This window comes from Cryptomeria japonica, chromosome 3, assembly GCF_030272615.1.
Source record: "Cryptomeria japonica chromosome 3, Sugi_1.0, whole genome shotgun sequence".
NCBI lineage: Eukaryota > Viridiplantae > Streptophyta > Pinopsida > Cupressales > Cupressaceae > Cryptomeria > Cryptomeria japonica.
In genome coordinates, this window is record NC_081407.1 from 462,567,439 (window position 1) to 462,588,225 (window position 20,787).

At 35.7% G+C, this 20,787-nt stretch overlaps 1 protein-coding gene across 1 annotated transcript; it reads right to left on the minus strand.

Annotated features, from left to right (window-relative positions):
* Positions 1-19,948: 19,948 nt before the first annotated feature.
* LOC131078400 (uncharacterized) lies at positions 19,949-20,583 on the minus strand. Its single transcript, XM_058016079.2, has 2 exons — positions 20,283-20,583; positions 19,949-20,213 (listed from the first exon to the last, which is right to left on the minus strand). The coding sequence occupies exons 1-2, from the start codon at positions 20,504-20,506 to the stop codon at positions 20,075-20,077; spliced, it is 363 nt and encodes a 120-aa protein (XP_057872062.1). The 5' UTR covers positions 20,507-20,583; the 3' UTR covers positions 19,949-20,074.
* Between the last annotated feature and the right edge of the window lie 204 nt (positions 20,584-20,787).

Here is a 20,787-nt window from a genome sequence, read left to right on the forward strand (position 1 = left end):
GGTGAAAGACATAACTTGCATGATATTGGGTGTCATGGGTATTTGACTTGTCAATGGGAGCAAAGTGTAAAGTTGTGTAGATGGAACATTGATAGCTGCATTATAGATACCCCCTCCTGAAGATAAAAGTGGTGTAGGTCCTAATACATTAACATAAAAAGGTTGATAATGGAATCCAAGAGTTCCCATAGGTGGCAATCCAATCGACGTAAGTTGGGCACTTTGTTGTAGCAGTGTTTTTGGTCGTAGTTGGTTATGTTGTTGGATCAGAAATGATGATGAGTCTTGTTGTAAGGGAACTTGTTGTTGAGGAGGTTCTTGTGGACTTGTGGTCACAAGTGCATCAGGTGATGCAATCGTCATGCCTTGTGCCACCATGCTTGCTAAGATGAGATTCTTACGTATATCTATGATTTTGTCTACCATTTGAGCAATGTCAAGATTTGAAAGAAACTGGTCAATAGGATTAATTTGGACATATGTATCATCAAGTTGATTGACCATATCTTCATCAGGGATGATTATATCCAGCAGATCATAAGTGGTAGGAACATTTCCTGACATGATATGGTTGACCTTTGAACCGGGATTTGTTTGATGTTCTCAGAATCCTAGACCAAATTAAGAGGGTTGTTATTCCATAACTCATCGAGATTCAGATCGAGTAATAATGAACATGAAATGGGAGATAAGGTGATGAAGCAATGAGAGTGTGAAACCAAAGTCAAGGATTGGATAAACTGTCTGATTTGATCAATACCGATGAGAAAAGTACTTGAGATGAACGTGATGATTGACTCAAGATGAAACAATTAATGAACCAAATACTCAAATCAAAATTATATGATCTAAAAAAGGCAGTGCGACACTGAAGTTACTTAAGATGATGCACTCAAGTAATGGAATATATCAAAGTGCATCAAACCTTTGGCTTGAGGTGATATGACCATGATGAAATAAAGTGATAAAATTCTAGACACAATATAGTCAAAGAGTTGATGATGAATTGTTGCAGAAAAGATACAAACTATTATGATTCATGAAAAATGGGAGTGAAAAAAATGATTTGTCTAATTTGATTAAGTTGATAGAGAATGATTGATTTGATTCAAATACGATTAGTGATGCAATTGATCAAATAAAGAAATCAGACTTGGATGAAAAAGATTAAATCTTTGTGTTTGGTTCCCTTAATGGTTCTAATAACTAGGCTCTGAGGCCATGACTTAGGGATTGGAAATCCATACTAAATAGTTATATGATTATCATGAAATCCCATTTCTTTGTCAATCTGAGGCATATACTTGAAATGGGTTAGCAAGGTATATGCACTAAAGTCCTCATTCTAGTCATTCTACTAAAGAGAAAATATTTCTGAAAGTTAAGTGTATGAAAAAAGTAATAACTAAAATGCTTGAATAAAAGATACCTTAAATTTAGAAAGAAAAAGAACTTATTCCATAGCAAGCAATCAAGAAACTACTCTGTTTACCTTGGTTGCGGGAACAGTCACAGGATGATTTCCAGTGGTTGCAGGAACAATCAACCATTAGGACATCAAACTAAATACTAAAGGAAAATAACTATTGTATATAAAGGGTGGAATTCTTACTAAGTGGGCCCCCTTAGCAAGTCTTCACAAAACTCAACTAAGTGTTGCAAACTGGAATATTATCTTATTAATCTAAAAACACTTCTTACATCAGCTAAAAATTGTTCTGCAACAAAAGACTGAAAATTACAATAGTTGATGTTCACCATCCCTGAGAAGGGATATCTGAACTTATTTATAATAAAGAAACTCCTAACTAACTCTAACTACTGGCAGGTCCACTCCTAGAACATTAGGAGGATGCCATTTATTACAACATAAGAAAGACGACATGGAGTTATACTTTGAATGGGAAACAAACAAGTTATTTCAAGTATAGAGGAAATATAGCATAACTATCCCTCCTAGAGTTATTCTCCTAAAAACATGAATACTGGAGTTTCATAACTACACTCTTTTAGATGTAAGTAACTGACTATTGACTCCTTCAATACTCATCTTGCTAAGACTTTCTCTTCAACCAACTAACTAGCTTGAACTTCCACGTTGTGAATCTTTGATCATATCTTGTTCTTCATTAACTCTTGAATCATTTCATTAGTGTGTACAAAACAAAGGTATATCTACTCCATATCAAAATAATATTTATCTAACTATATGCAAGATTATTATGGATAAATCACATAGCATGGCTACTTCATCATTAATCATATTTTTAACCAAAAGGAATATATATAAGGGCAACTTCATGCCATTTTGTCAAGTTTATGAAAACATTACAGGATAATTGTTTAATAGAGTTTTAGTAATTAGACAATATCTAGACCCATGTTAAAACCTAGTAAAAGTATGGAAAACATAGACAAAATTGAGCCATTATTTGAGCTCATCATTCCCCCCAGCCTATCTTCCCACTAGTCCTCCAGTAGGCACAATGTTCTGTATTTTAGCTTGCAACTTGTAATCACCAGGAATAACCTGGCCTGATCCTTTATTATCAAAGCTCTAGTAGAACCCTTTGTTTTTCTCTACTTTGTCCCATCTGGCTTTTTCTAATGCTTCATCAAAAACATTCCCATACTACCTGCAATCTAGAATTGGCCATAGGAGCATTAGCGGTTGAAAAATGAAAGGAAGCCAATTATTTTGTTTTGAACAATGTAGATGTATGTACAATGGTTCTCTTCTAACAGTTGCATAATAATTTTGGAGGAAATGTGGTTTTGCATGCTGCAATTCCTTTGTTAAATTGTTCCACCTTTGTGCCAAATATCCCATTACTATTTGTTCTTCTCTTCCACATCCACTCCACTTCTTTCCATTTCACCTTTTCAACCAATTTATCAATTCAGTATTGCCATTACTTCTAACATGACCAGATCTTATGCATTCTACACACTCCAGGTATGTACGTAAGAAGTTGTGTATGTTATTTCTTTCATATGCATTTATTTCACTAAAGTTTAATTAATATGAATACTTCATATAGCACAATCTTTTTCGCTTTCTTGCATGACATGTGTGGACAGTTGGGGGGGAAAAGGTATGTTGTGTCATTCTATGATACATGTGTCATAACGTGTCATCCACATCATAAAATATTTTTAAAATATGCCATTATGTCATTTGTGAGAGTTTGTATTAGGTGACATGACCTCTCTTTTAAAAGTTGCATGCTTGAGCCTAGCTATACTGACGTCTCCAATATTTTAAGTCATAATAATGTTCTTCAATGAATTTGATTGTCATTATTATGTGATAAGCTGAGAAATGCAAATTTGAAGGGTTTTGTCTTGGCGGAAGGTCGGAAGTTGCAAGAAACATTTGTAATTTTCAAAACAGTATTTTCAAGAAGTCAAAAGGATACAACTAAAGGTAAACTATGGGAGGGAGTCTTATCATGAATGAGCCTACAACTCATACCATACTACTGCAAGATCACCTTTGTGAGATAGAATTCAAACAATGTGGCTAGATAGATTATTTACTGAAGCTTAACGGGTGTGATAATAACATTGCTTTAGAATTTGCTCAAACCTTCTCAAATGGTGAAGCAATGGTGAAAGGATTGAAAGTAATTGCTACAGAAGAATGTATAGCAGAGGTGTTAGGGTTGCCCATGGATGGAGAAAAAACTCTGATTCTAAAGATGCTAGGTCTGTTGGAGAAGAGTTCTCCAGACCTCGTGACCCTCCTCTTAATGTGGACAAATAGGGGACTAGGAGACTTTCTTTGCCAGAAAAATGGAAACAAGTAGCAATGTAAGTGATCAAATATCTTACCTATGAGGGTAGACAATCCTACCTCCATTCTCTTCATTTCAAATTGCTAAGCCACATGAGACATGGTCGAAGGATGAATGTACCAAATGTCTTATACAATTTTCTCTTAGTCATGGTAGCTGAAACACAGAAAGGTAGGTCAAACTCTATCTCTCATCATTGTTTGATCAAATTGCTTGTAGAAAGGTCTTTACAAGATGTCTCCTAGATGACTTGGGATGAATTTGTGGTAGTAAAGAAATTTAAAGTAACTAATGCTAGAAGTAGGGGTCAATCTTAAAAATCAAGGGCTAGGGCAACAAAGGAAACTGTTAAAATAACTCTAGGAGCTTCAACATCTAGGGTTGCCTCTGCTACAAACTCTCTTGTAGCAGAACCTTCATCTAGTGATACAAGTAAATTTTCAGCAAACCCAAATGTCAATGTTCAAATTGAAACTTCAAAAAATACTAGGGTTGTTGTTCAGAAGGATAAAGGTAAAGCAAAGAAAGATGAAGCAACATGGGAAAGGACACAAAAAAAAATAGGAAAGGAAACCCTGAGCCCTAGAAAAAGGAAAAATGGAGAGAAAGAGTCGCCCGCTACCACTATTCAGAATGGCACATCTGTTAAAATACCTAAACATGCCAAAACCTCCAAAAAAGTTGAGAAGACACCACAAAGAACAAGCCACGGGCTCAGAAAAAAACCTAGGAAGATCAGACATAGTGAGCCTAGAATAAATATTCAAATTGACTCATTAGGGTCTGAGCACACTACCCCTAGTGCATAAGAAAGAGAAGAAGAGGTGGCACAAAATGAGGAAATGAGAGATTAATCTTAAGAACAGTAGGGGCCAGTAATGGAAGAAGAAAAACTTCAAAAGAATATAAGTTTGAGTGGCCTTGTTGGATTAGTTGTTACAGTAGAACAAACGACCGAGCAAGAACCAGAAAAGGAAAATGAAGAAGAATTAGTTCAAAAAAGGCCCCCTGTTGAAAGACATAGACCCACCTATTTCTCATGGATGTCTGTAGCTTTGGATTTATATCAGGATATGTTAGAAAAAGAAGAAGAAGAATGGAATAAAGAAAAACTTAAGTTGCAAGAAATAATTAGTCAGAAAGATGAAGAGATTGAGAAGAAAAACAAATAAATTGTTGGATTACAGAATAAGGTGGATAATGTAGTAACCATGATGCCACATATTGTAGGATGCAGAACACCACCCCGAGTGTATGTCATGTATCTAAAAGAACTCAATCTCTCTTTCAAATTGTTAAGAATTATTTCAGACATATCATTCCATTGAAACTCCCCAAGAGTTTTATCAGATGTATCAATCCTCTCCTACAACAACTAAAAATTTTCTTTGTGAGTTTTACCTTCACAATTAAGCAGTTCCTAATGACAATGATTAAAATCCTTTGTTGTATATTGGTGATATTTATATCAGAGCTCTCATGTCTCGGATTCAGAATGAGAATAGTTGGGGATGACAATTTAGAGCATACAAGGAAGAAGAACTTCGGATTCCACTGTCCTTAAGAGATGAAGCGACAAATCCAAGACACCTCTACTTTGATTGGCAAAATATTTTATTCAGACCTTAATGTAAATCTCAAATCTTAGCCTTGAGAGAGGAGATATTCGAAGAGTTTGAGAATATGAGTTTTGCTGAAGGACAAATAGTAATGGGATATTTGGCATAAAGATGGAATAGTTTAATAGAGGAATTGCAATAGGCAAAACCACATTCCCTCCAAAACTATTATGCAGTTGTTAGAAGAGAACCATTGCACATACATCTAGGCTGATCATAATAGAATAATTGGATTCCTCTAATTTTTCAGTTGCCAATGCTCCTATGGCCAATTCCAGATTGCAAGCAGCATGGGAATGTTTTTTATGAAGCATCAGAAAAAGCCAGATGGAACAAACTAGAGAAAACAAAGGGTTCTACTAGAGCCTTGTTAATAAAGGATCAGGCCAAGTTATTCTTGGTGATTACAGGTTGCAAGCTAAAATATGGAACATTGTGCCTACTGGAGGACCAACAGGAAGATAGGTTGGGCAGAATGATGAGCTCAAATAATGGCTCAATTTTGTCTATGTTTTCTATACTTTTACTAGGTTTTGACAAGGGTCTAGATACTGTCTAAATCCTAAAACTCTGTTAAACAGTGATCTTGTTATGTTTTCATAAACTTGAAAAAATGGCATGAACTTACCCTTATATATATTTCTTTTGGTTAAAATTATGATTAATGATGAAGTGGCCATGCTATGTGATTTATCCATATTAATCTTGCATGTAGTTAGATAAATGTTATTTTGATATGGAATAGATATACCTTTATTTTGTACTCGCTAATTACATGATGCAGGAGTTAATTAAAAATAGGAAATGGTCAAAGATTCACAACGTGGAAGTTCATGCTAGTTAGTTGGTTGAAGACAAAGTCTCAGCAAGATGAGTATTGAAGGAGTCAATAGTCAGTTATTTACATCTCAAAGAGTGTAATTATTCGGTATTCATGTTTGTAGGAGAATAAATCTAGGAGGGATAGTTATGCTATATTTCCTCTATATTTGAAACAACTTGACATGTTCCTATTCAGAGTGTAACTCCCTATCCTCTTTCCTTCTTGGCAATTGCTCTAGAGTAGTTTTGACATATTTTCTTGATATCATCCCAAGGGACTTGAGTAATATCTCCTCCCATCAAGTCCAAGGCTTCAATACAAGTCTCATTGATTCCTTTGAGGAAGAGAAACATTTTAGATTCTTGACTGAGTGCATGATCTAAGGATTTTTGTAGACAAAATAAGAATCTTGAAATGCAGTCCTCCAAACTCTCATCTTCCTTTTGCTTCATCCGAAAGATGTCATCTCCCCTCATATTACCACTTCTAGTAAAATACTCTTTATATTTCTCAAGAAATTTTGTTTTCATGACTTTCCAACTATTTACAATATCTCTTCCTAAACTCATGAACCATCTTAATGTCGCTTCTTTCAAAGTGGTAGGAAACAGTTTAAGCCTATGAGCATCTGTGGTGTAGTCATATCTTCTACATAGGATATCAAATTCAAATAGAAAAGTATATGGGTCCTCTATTACTAGACCATAGCAGGGATATTTTTGAGATTATTGATATCATTTTGATCAGTGATAGGGAATTCAAAAGTGGTTTGGTTATTTTGATTTTATACAGCCATCCTTGGTTGATGAAGTAATAATGCAAATGGGTTCTCAAAAGGATTTGGGTCAGTTGGGTCTTCAAGATTGTTAAAATTGGATAATATATCAGCTAAAGGGTTTATGTCTTGGTCTCGTGTCTTGGTCTCTTCCTTCTTCTGGCTGATTGAAGGCTTCGTCTAAGTAATTATCAGGATAAGGGTCATTAGGAAGAAATATCCCTAAGGCATCTCTTCTCCTATGCATGCAGTGTTAACTCAGAAATAACAGTAGATCATTAGTCTATGGAAGTGAAAATTGTATGTAAAACAAACTCTAACACTATTGGAAATAAAATACAGCTACAAATGATTGCAAAAGGTTCCCTAGTTTGACACTGTTCCCCACAACGGTGCCAAAAATGTTTGGTTCCCTTAATGGTTCTAATAACTAGACTTTGAGGCCATGACTTAGGGATTGGACATCCATACTAAGTAGTTATATGATCATCACGAAATCTCATTTCTTTGCCAACTCAGGGCGTATACTTGAAATGGGTCAGCAAGGTGTATGCACTAAAGTCCTCATTGTAGTCATTCTACAAAAGAGAAAACATTTTTGAAAGTAAAGTGTATGTCTAAAGTAATAATTGAAATGCTTGAATAAAAGATACCTTGAATTTAGAAAGAACAAGAACTTAGTCCATGGCAAGTAGGCAGGAAACTACTCTATCTCCCTTGGCTGCGGGAACAGTCACAGGATGATTTCCAGTGGCTGCAGGAACAGTCAACAGCCAGGACAACAAACTAAATACTGAAGGAAAATAAATGCTAAATACAAAGGGTGAAATTCTTACTAAGTGGCCCCCCTTAGCAAGTCTTCACAAAACTCAACTAAGTGATGCAAACTGGAATATTATCTTATTAATCTAAAAACGCTTGTTACATCATGGTATTTACTGAAAACTGTTTTGCAACAAAAGACTAAAAATTACAATAGTTGATGTTCACCGTCCCTAAGAAGGGATATCTGAACTTATTTATAATAAAGAAACTCCTAACTAACTCTAACTACTAGCAAGTCCACTCCCAAAACATTAGGAGGATGCCATTTATTATAACATAAGAAAGAGGACAAGGAGTTACACTCCGAATAGGAAATGGTCAAGCTGTTTCAAATATAGAGGAAATCTATCATATCTATCCCTCCTAGATTTATTCTCCTACAAACATGAATACCAAAGTTTCATTATTACACTCTTTGAGATGTAAATAACCGAATGTTGACTCCTTCAATACTCATCTTGTTGAGACTTTGTCTTCAACCAACTAACTAGCATGAACTTCCATGTTGTGAATCTTTGACCATTTCTTGTTCTTCATTAACTCATGCATCATGTCATTAGCACGTACAAAAATAACGTATATCTATTCCATATCAAAATAACATTTATCTAACTACATGAAAGATTAATATGGATAAATCACATAGCATGGCCACTTCATCATTAATCATAATTTTAACCAAAAGGAATATATAAGGGTAAGTTCGTTCCATTTTGTCAAGTTTATAAAAACATAATAGGATCATTGTGAGTGCCAGTGTTGAGTGTGATCTGCTGATGCCGGTATAATGTCTTTGCCGGTGCCATAGGATTGCAAGGTTGCCATCAATGACAAAACCTTCAATCACATACAATGTCTCATTGGAGTGTGCATGTGCCAACAATCTCCCCCTTTGTCATTGATGCCAAAGGGGGAGTAGTGGGATGAGAAAATTCAAAACACAGGAATCATATGCTCAGGGGGAGCTCTCACATTTTTGGTAACATTTTTGGACTACACATTTTTGGATACTTTTTGAAATTTCTCATGAGTGTTGCCATCAATGCCAAAGGGGGAGATTGTTGGCATATGCACACTCCAATGAGACATTGTATGTGATTGAAGGTTTTGTCATTGATGGCAACCTTGCAATCCTATGGCACCGGCAAAGACATTATACCGGCATCAGCATACCACACTCAACACCGACACTCAGGATACCGACATCGGCACCGGCATAGAAGAAAAGAAGTATACCGGCATAGAGGCCGACAGGATTTTTGTTATATAATATTTTGTTTATTATTGTAAGCCGACTTGGCAAATTGTAAAATGACTCTTATATATAAAGGAGATCATTGTAGACATTTGTAGGAGTGATGTAGAAGTATTTTAAGGAAAATATTAGGCAGACCTAATGTGCGAAATATAGGTCAAAGGGTATATGTAAAGAACAGAGCAGGAACTGGTACTGAATTAGGCATTAAAGATGCTATTGTAAAGCAGTACAAGTTATTGGATTAGTATAATCCTTATTTGTAAGTCAGTGTGACTTCCCATTGAGCAGTGAGCTCTAGGCAGTTGGCCTTCCTACATGTGCAGACCCCTATTGTAAGTAATATTCTCTTATTGGCTAGTGAGTGAATATTGTGGGTCACAAATCCTGCCGAGGTTTTTCCCACACCGGGTTTCTTCATTAAAATCCTATGTTATTGTGTGCTTTTCATGTGGATGTTCTTGATTCTGTTTATTGCATTATTTATTGCATACCGGTACACTGTTATATTATGTTCTGCATGTTTTAAGTTAAGAAATTCTAATCACCGGTCAGATACTGATTCACCCCCCCCTCTCAGTATCTGTGGGACCCCTAACATCCTGGGTTGAGAAGGACAATATTTGTTGAATCTCCTAGCCCAAAATACCACATTCAATCAGATAGACAGAAGCTTGGAAGCACTAGCTCCACCCTCGACACACACTTCTTGGGCATGCCAAGCTTCGAATTTCTAGAGATCCTAAGATCTAGAGAAATTTTCTATGAGGGGTGTCTTCGACATGCATGTATCACAATGCCTGAGTCAAAAAATAGAAGGATTTTGGCAACTAAATCATTTGTTCATAATACGGGATTCTCTTTTGGGAATCCATGTACTCTCTCTCCCTCGGGAGGCTTCCTTCCTGTAGAACACAGGTGTTGGGGAAGTCAGTGTAGGTAGGCAATTAGCGCCTATCATGAAGAATTTTGTCCCGTGTATTTTATATAGCAGTTGAGAAGTGACTTAGCTAAAATCCCATTACTGCTTGGGTCATTCTCCCCACACCTGACCTTATAGGCTACTTGACGGGGGGTGGGGGGGACAATCCCTCTACCTACTAAAATAAAATTGAGTGTCACTAGAACTTTTCTCTTGCACCTAGGACCACGAGAGCTAATGGAGACGATAGTGTGTGTTAGTAGTAGGACCGTTCACATGCACAATTGTGTTGAATCACGTAAGACAAATATTCATTTTAAGTTGACATGTAAAGTTGTTTACTCTAAAAGAAAAACACTCTCCTAATCTACCTCTGCAAGAAAAGCATTAGTAGTTTCATAATTGTTTTTGACCGCTCGGAACACCCCTACAAGAAAAAAAAAATTAGTAGTTTGGGGTTTTTATTGCCTTTGACCACTCGAAACACCTCTGCAAGCACTCTGTTTTATCCACATACTATAGACAAAGCATTAATAATACCAAAAATCCCTAAGAATAGAGACAGATCTAAGACAGAATTGCATCAATTTCCCTAAATGAAAGTGACATAGTTACAAAACAAATGCAACATGACATCAACACTTATGTGAATTTCAGTAACAACAATTGCAAATTTTTATAATGACGAATGTGACATAAAGTTTGAATGAGTGCACAACAGTTAATGGGGCAAAACAAAACAAAAAAAACTTAAAACCTCTGCAAACAGAATGATAAATTTTCACAAAGAAGGGTTAAGAGCATCAGGGCATTATAGGGGTCATGTTTTATTTCAAAATATATTCAACAACCCATAGCTCGTATCCAAAATTATTGATTTTCTCCTCTATTTCCCGAATGACTGAATCCGCCTTTATGATTTGACCCTGCTCTTTCTGCAATCTTTTGCGTTCTGCTCACTCATGGGAACCTACAACTTTGAATTTAACTTTGCGAACCATGGTTAGTGCGTTTTAAAAACCCATATTCTTCCCTAATAAAAATTTCCAAAATATGGAAATGCACAAAGGCCAGAAACACAGAGGTGACATAGAAAATAGCAAAAATGACACAAAAATAGAGAACTCATTTTCAACTAAACGAATGCGACATGATAATAGAATGAATGTGCAAAGGTGAAAGGACAAATGTAAATTTATGACAATACGAATGCGAATTTTTGTCAGGGCGAATGCGAATTTCTGTCAGGGTGAATGTGAAATAATTTCAACAGGGCGCAAATTCCATACGAAAACCTGCAAAATGAATTTATGAGAGTGCAATCTTTCGCCTTCCAACATCAAAATACCTGCAAACAAAGTCACTCAAATAACATCAAACAATTAGATTGACCCGTGAAGTGGGTCCCACCGGCCAGAAAATGTGTGAGGTAAATCATGCTCAAACATAAATGATTGAAAGATAAAGCTAAGCAATCTAGAAAACACAATTAGCTCAAACACCTCAAGTTTGGGATGTTAGAATGAAACAAAAATAAGCATAAAACATAAAACAATAGAATGCAAACTTCATTTTTCTCCCTTGATTTGATGATCCTATGGTTGGATGTGTGCTCGTGACGTAGCTTGTACTTGATATTGTTCCATGATGCGTGATTAGGTAGATTGGATTCAAGATGTGAGGATTGGATGAAGGGATATGGGGATGAAATTTGACATTATCATGATATGGATATGCTAAAATGGATAAAATGTTGCATGATAATGATACGGTAGTGAACAAGTGGATGAATTTCTTGAAAAGGAGGGGGGATTAAATATGAGAGGAAGGAGAGGAGGGGGTTGGGAAAATGTAACACTTGTCCTCAAGGAGGACAAGTGGAAATCCCAGTAATGACAAGTGGAATAAGATTCTACACTTGTGGCTCAACAAGGGAGGATAAGTGTCCCTTAGAGGGACAAATGTCAAAAAGGGGATTGACATGTGTCCTCAAGGATAAATGTCCAATTTGGGAGGAAGTCAAAAAATGTGTGAGGAAAATCATGCTCAAACATAAATGATTGAAAGATAAAGCTAAGCAATCTAGAAAACACAATTAGCTCAAACACCTCAAGATTGAGATGTTAGAAAGAAAGCAAAAGAAGCATAAAACATAAAACAATATCATGCATACTTAATTTTACTCCCTTGGTTTGATGATCCTGTGATTGGATGTGTGCTCATTACATAACTTGTACTCAATATTGCTCCATGATGCATGATTAGGTAGATTGGATTCAAGATGTGAGGATTGGATGAAGGGATATGGGGATGAAATTTGACATTATGACGATATGGATATGCTAAAATGGATGAAACGTTGCATGATAACAATATGGTAGTGAGAAAGTGGATGAATTTCTTGAAAAAGAGGGGGGATTAAATAGGAGAGGAAGGAGCGGAGGGGATTAGGAAAATGCAACACTTGTCCTCAAGGAGGACAAGTGGCAATCCAAGGAATGACAACTGGAATAAGATTCTACACTTGCCATGGCTCAACAAGGGAGGACAAGTGTCCCTTAGAGGTACAAATGTCAAAAAGGGGATTGACATGTGTCCTCAAGGACACACGTCCAATTTGGGAGGAAGTCGCCAAAAAAATAGGATCAAGTTTCCTAATATTAAGGAAATTAGAGAATATGTGTGTACATACATGTGAGAGGATGTTGGGATAAGGTTAGTTTGGGAAGATAAGGTTTTTTAGAACCCAAATGTTAGATTGGAGGTAAGGCTAGAGGAGGGTTAATTAGGTAGTTAAAAGTTAGGAGACATGTGATCTAAAGGGAATTATTTGAATTTAATTAATTCAAATAAGTGCTCAAGGATTGGGGGATTAATTAATTAGATTAATTAATTCAAGGAATTGGAAAGGGGGAATTAAGCAATTAGATTAATTAATTTGAGGGATTGGAAAGGGGGAATTAATTAATTAGATTAATTAATTCAATGGATCGGAAAGGGGGAATTAATTAATTAAGATATTAATTAATTAGCGGGCTATGGGGTATGGCTTTCTTAATTAAATTAATTTAGCCAAAAATATACTTGATTTTAACTAAATAATATAAATTATTCACCTAATACGTTTGACTTAGGAGATTTGATATGATTAAATTGATCAGTCAAATTTAGGTGTCTACAGAAACCATAATCATATATAATGAAATTGGTTCCTAATAGTCAACAACTCCAAAACAAATCATGTAAAATGCTCACAAGGACTTACAACTAGTTGGCAATTGATAATCTCGATAGTTAACAATCCATTCCCATAGCTACAAACTACATTTATGTTGAGCAAACATCTATGTAGGTGATGGACTCGACAAGACCATGCACGATTAGAATTCAATTTTAACGTTTCTCATTCAATTAGAATCCCAACATTCATAAAAGAACAAAAAAATAAGTGATGTTCATATGGTGTACACAAAGCTCAAGGATGAATACTCTAGCTTCCATATTAGCAACTCCAAAACCATCTTCACATAAAATGAACTTAGCTTATAATAGTTAGCAAATCAAAAACCGTATTTGTGTAAAATAATCTAAGAAGGACTTACAACTAGTAGGTCTTTGGACCTAGGTGGTTTGAGGGACAACTTTATCTTAGTGAAATATTAAGGTTATAGATTATATGTAGGAAAATATACCAAAAATTATGGAATTTTGTTACTATATAGGGTACATAATGTGTTATAAATGGTAAAAATAGTAAGGCAAGGAATGGAGATTCTTGTTACAAACAAACCAAATGGTTTGTTAATTCCAAGTAGTTGAGATTGAATTTTGATAATTAACAATCCTTAACAATACATTCCCATAGCTACAAACTACATCTATGCTAAGCAACATGAAAAGCTACTAAGTCATGTGGGATAGTAAGTGATGGAATTGGCAAGGCCCTGCACAATGGTGCCTAATGGCATAGTTCAATCTATGTAAAAGGTTCATGTGATGTGAATGAGTATGTGGGAGTGTAGTAAATAGACAAGGTTCACACAAGGTTTCCTAAGTCTTGTAAAGATGAAAAACTGATCATTTTCCCTTTCTTAAGAAGGGATGGCCCATGTTATGTCTGATGAGGGGGTGTTGAAGATTGTACCACTCTATCTTAACCACTCTAAATAGATGATGTGAGCCTTGGTATACATTGTCCATCCCCACTCAAAATTATTGCTGGCAATATGAGTTGGCATTAATGTCAACTTGATCTTTGACAATATGTGTTGTCCTCGATGATGAGCAGTTGTTAAGTGGTCATTGATGTCAATAAAAAGAGTGTTGGTAGTGTTGTCATTTGTTATCAACTTGGAGTTTGTATTGGGATGTCAAATATGTTTTGGTAAAATATGAGGAGATAGTTAATACTAATTGCAGTTGCTTTGGGTTGTGGATGTCCACCTTGTTGTCTAATGTCTACATTCAGTACGATATGTTGATGCGTTAAAAATGATCTTGTAATCTTGTAGCACGATGATGATGATGAATAAGATGTGATTTCCTTGGCCCTAACACTCTTGTTCATGTTAATGTTGTTTCTGGGATGTTTGAAGTGTGAGGAGATGTGATATGCATGAAAGAGAATTTAAAGTCTAGATGGAAGAATTCTCTGCACTCCTTCACATTTGATAATTTGGTCTTGTGGATTTGGACATGATGTTTATGATTTGTGGGCATTAAATTTCTATATTTTTAGGTTCTTCGTGTTGTAGCTAACATGGCTAGTGATTGTTGTTTGTTGATAGTCTGGTTGTCTATTAGAAGTGGATTTGATTGGTCCGAAAAATGATCCACATTGATGTTTAAGGTGTTGCGACTTGGAGGACATGCTTGTAATGTTTGTCACACATGTTGTTTTAGTTCAAGTTTCAGGTGTTTATATGTTATGTAAGAAGATTTATTGATGTTCCATTCAAGATTGTGTTTCCTGACATTCTAGCAATGAAGTGTTCTATATTCGTTTGTGTTGTGCCAACATGTATAGATGTGATGGTGATAAATAAGTATTTGGGAATGATGTTGGATGTTCTAGGAATGTCCTCGTGTTATACGCATGATGTTCAATGTTCAAGTTTGTGTTACATTATGTGTGATGTTATCTTTTTTTAGAAATTGCTTTGGTTAGGTCGATAGAATTTTATTTTCTAGCTTATGCTATGACATTAATGATATATGCCAACTTTGGATAGTGTGTTAAGTTGTATTTGGGTTCTACTTTTGGCATGTTGGGATCTGCATCGAGTTTATTCTTTTGGATGCTATGTTTTTCGGATGACTAGTTATGTGCTACATTGTTTATCTACACGTTTTCTTGTTGTCGTCCTTGGATGATGTGTGCCAGCATGTGTATTGTTTGGAGGTACTTAAAGAACTGTAATATAGTGTTTTAGCTCCTCTCTATCTCTTGGATTGGACCACATTCACCACAACTATGTTTGGTGGTCGGCTTAATAGGGCCTATGCTTATCCTTTGTTTCAGCCGACCTAATTGATGTTTGCGATGAACAAGATGGTCTATATAGAATATCAATTTCGAGTTGTGAAGTGTGGTGGTTGTGATGTGAGTGAGTAAATAAAAATATATGTGAATGTGCTTTCATGATCACATCATTTGTAGAGTTTTGTAATGTGAAGACAATGACAGTCTGATGGTGATTATTGTTGGAGTTAGCTACATGTGACAATGGTTCAAGTGCAACTTCATATTTGGAGAAAGAGTTTATCTTGTTGATTCAAGTGTTGTGATACTATATCTTGCCCTAAAGAAGTGATTTTTAATCTACAAGTATTTGTATCTAGTCTTGGAGTAGTAAGCTTCATCCTGCAAGTCCTAATGTATCTTTCCCTAGAGAAGTGAGCTTCAACCTACAAGTCTTCATGTATCTTGCCTTGGAGCAGTGATCTCCAACTTGCAAGTCCTTGTGTATCTTACCCTAGGATAGTGTATCTCAACATGCAAGTCTTTTAGGTGGGAGTGTTCTTCCTTTCCTTGGCAGTGATCCTAAAATAGATTTGTAACCATTTCATATATTGTGAGTTGATTCACACTGTAGTTTTCCATGCAAATCTTGTGTTTTCTTATGAATTATGTTTCATTTCTCTATTCTTTATTGTTGTTGATAAAGTTAAAGATAAGTTGATTTTGTTTTGGAAAGATAAAGTTTAAGGTTAAATGATTTAAGGTCTGGTTTGATTCACCCCCTCTCGGTCATAACATACCTAACAACTTAATGACCACATCTTGATTCTCCTCCCTCCCACTTGATCCATTGATTGAGGTTTCATTTCTTGTGAGGCAACCATGGAATAAGTTTTTTATTCCTTCAATCCATGAATTCCATTGAGGAGGTTGACTACTCATATCAAGGTAGCTATCTAACCATCACATTTATGTTTCTCAAGTGGGAGGAAAATGCAAACAGATCCTTTTATAGTCCACAAAATTGAGCAATCTATTTTGGGGTCTACAAATGGCTTATAGTATTAATAGGACTACCTTGTACTTTGTGTAGGAGGCACACAACTATGATAAAAATGAGGTGTACTTACCCTATCCCCTGTAGAATTTGAACTTGTGACCTCTCTTTCAAGGGTTTAGGGTGAGAGCCCTCAACCCCCCTGCGCCCCGCCCATCTCCACACATAATTCATTTCTATTTCTTTATAAGTTTTCTACCCAACCAACTACTCATGCTAATTCATAAATCCCCCTCTCAAACTTACCCACTATAATTCCTCCACATAACAACAATAGGGCATTCATTAGTATACATTGTAGTTTGAATGCTTTCATCTTGCAAAAGTGTTTAAGATCCAAGTCGAAAGAATGTTGAGTTTATGCTGGCTCAAGAAGAGGAGGAAATTACATCTAGGTTCCCCTAGGTGCACCACACACATAATAATAAAATAAACAATAAACATTTTGCAAGATGTACAACACCTTATCCCAACACTCTTGACAAAGCTTTAGCATCTACACATACTTCAAGAGCATTATGCCTTCCCCTCTTATGCAAAGTGTTTTTATTAACAAATTAGGGGTATCATGCCTTCCCCACGCCCCCTCAAATACCATTGTTATACCCTTATATCGAGGCTATCATGTCTTCCCCTTTATGACATTACATGCCTACATCACTCTTAGTGTCATCCCTACCATCAAGGTTGTCTCCCCTCATATTGAACTGTTCTTGCATAGATTCAAATTACCACTAGGGAACTATTGGCTTACCCACACCATTTTGTGCTCATGCTCTTAGACACCACTTTTGGGGGAATTTGCTACTCTAGTGATCTACATGTAGTGGTGTATTTTACCATTGAAGGTTGCATCATTATTTCACATTATCCATGCTAAGGGCAACATCCTACCTAGAGATTTATCTCCATACCACTCATTCTTTCCATGGTTTACCATTCCAAATAATTTTATGCATTCATTGTTGATATTACTTTACATGACTTTAGGCTTGCATGCTTATCTCAATAATACATTTACTTCTATGTATGTTTTTCACGACCTTGCAATTCCTTGCATCTTATGGATACTACCAATTGAAGGGCACACATATTGTCACACATATTTCCATCTTAAGCTTTAAGGTAGTGATAGGTTCTAAAAAGGCATATTGTGATGACTAGATAGATTAGTAACGCAAGATATGTCATGCACACCATGCATGTTAGCATCCCATTATCATTGAGCCAAACATACTATTATCTTTTTCCAGACCAACACATTTTTCTAACTTACTCATTTCCCACTTTCCTATTAGCAAGTTCCTATTTTAATACCTAATTTTTATTTGTAAGATATAAGCTGCTCATTGCATATTTTCCCTCAATTGTGTAGCATCACATTGAGGGTGCATACCAAAGGACACACATATACAATACATCTTCTTCCAATCCATAAGTTTATATGGACCTCATTTCATATCCTTTGATGTTTGAATATTTACTTACATGTAATGTTTGTGACATGGGGGCTTCATTTAGTGAACCTGGGTTATAGCATATGTGTTCATGGTATACTAAAGAATCCCCCTATTTTCAAAAAATATTGCCCTAAACTCCTTTTTAGTCACCCCCTCCCAATACATAGGTTGAATTATAAGCTTCCCTATTTTCACCAAATATTGTTTTTTTTCATAGTTCGAATTAAAAACCCCCCTATTTTTATTGATAGGCAATATATTGTACCCTCATTTTTGGGATACTAAACCCCCCAATATGAATGCACGTGATATAATATTGCCTAGCCAGTGAAGCCCCCATGGTTTGTGAGTGCTATATACTTTGAGATACATGATCACTTAGGATTTACACACAACTTGAGGTGGAGGTAAATGCAATGGTGAAATTTGCATATGCATATCATTTCCCATTTTGTTGTGTGTCCGTTTAAAGAAATGTCTTGATAAAATATAGATATCAACAAATGGTGCAATATTTTGTGAAGTTGGGCACATGCCCCTATCCTCCACCTCTCCCTATATACACATACCTCACACAATTAGCCCACCTTATTGTTCCATGCAAACACTTCAATGCATTCATCTTATTCTTATATGTGCATACTTTGATGAATTCATCTTCTTTGTGTATTCATCACACTTATCTATGCACGTACCTTCATATAGTCCTTGTACACATAGATCCACTCATTTGCTCACCCAAGGTCATTTTTTTGTGATCATGGACTTGATCTTCACTTTTACAAAATTCAAAATTGGCTGTAACGAACACCATTTATTTCCTTGCCCTAAGCCAACTAACTTTTGTTTTGCAAAACAATGATATTAACATTTTAAAATATTTATTAGAAATGATTTTAAGCATTCAAGAATCCATAAGCCTTCTCTCATTGTAGAGAATTAAAGGAGCAAGCAATAGTGAACTATTTGGACTTGGTGCACAAAGTGTAACAAATCTACATAAATCATTATAGGGCCCTTGTTTACTACCTTTGACCTATTAGACACATTTCAAAGAGTTTACCTTTGAGAACATGTCTCCTTTAGATACAATGACAACCCTCCCAATGTATTCTTAAATATCAATAGTCATCAAATATCAAAGAATATGGAGGTCAGCCCAATGCACAACAAAGCAAAGGTGCTCATTATGCAGGGTCAAATCTAGATGCAAAAAATGAATTTATAGATGCAAGATTGACCCAAACCTATGGACTCGATCCTAAACAAAGCCCAAATTCAATGCAAGATCTAAAACAATTCATTAGTAAAGAGATTACAAAAACCAAAGATAATAAAAAAAATTAATCTGCATTAAACAATTTTCATTTTTTAATTATAAAGTTAAAGAACATTTTCCTTTTTTACATTTACTTTTTTAAAATACGAAATACAATTACCTAAATTATTGCTCTTAACCATCATTAATTACCTAAATTATTGCTCTTAACAATCATTAATTAAAATTATTGCTCTTAACAATCATTAATTAATCTAAACTGATATATACAAAATTGACACACTTGCATTGGCTATCCAACCACCTAAAACGCAACTCATTTAATTAATCTAAACTGATATATACAAAATTGACACACTTGCATTGACTATCCAACCACCTAAAACGCAACACATTTGAAACTCAAAAAAAATTAAGTATTCTCCTTCATATAATTACATTTTAGATAGCTGAATTATCGATACCAGAATTGATATCAAGAAAGTTTACTTCTTTTACATATATATACAATTAATTAATTACTTGAACGATCCATCTTACCTAATAGATTAAACAAGTTTACTATCATGAAATTTCTATCATTCTCAAACACCTTATCACATATTTCTAGATTTGACCTAACTTTGCTTAAACAGATCATTAGAACAGCATCCCAACTCAATTGACAATTCAATATGATGTAATTCAACACAATTTCATTCAAATTCAAAAGATTTTACAGTAAATATTCAGACAACTTTTATCCCGAACAAAACAAAGAGAATTGACAGCAACAACCGAACAGCGCAGTGGCGAATGACTCTATTTGTCAATCTGCCCTAGCTTTCCAAGGCCATTACAGTTAGGGCAGACAATCTGACCCTGATCCTTCCTTGCAGCGTTTGCTCTGAGAGTGGAGCCAGATTTCCTAATAAACCCTGCTCCATCACACTCGGGACACCTGGCCACGCACAATCCAGTCAAAATGAATCACTGCTATGCTTAATTCAAGTGAAAAGAAGGAACTTACAGGTCTTTGCGCGAGAAGAGAATCGGAAATGCAGTTCCAAGCAGGGCGACGGCCGCGGCTCCAGCTATTAAATAAACAGTGCCCTCAGATGATACATCTCCCACCGCGCATACAACTCCCACACCCTTCCTCTTCCTTCCCTTTCCATGCCTCACAGGAATTCCTCTGCAACGCTGTACGGATGAAGACGAAGATGCCAGCCCAATTGAAAGTGTGGACGACATTGCTACTGCTCTGCCTTGGAATGGGGAATGCTGTGATCAAGTCTTCTTTGGATAAGGATATAGGGATAAGACGACTTGTCTCTATCCACTCAAAGGAATTCTCATTTGGTATGGTTTAGTGGTGGAGAATGTGTACTTTTCAAAGATTCAAATCAATCTTGAAAATAAAATAAAATAGGGAGTAGAGTATACCTACCTTGTTTGTAGTATAGTTAAAAGTTAAGTGTTTCTTAGTTTAGTGGTTCTTCAAAGATTCAAATCGATCTTGAAAATAAAATGCG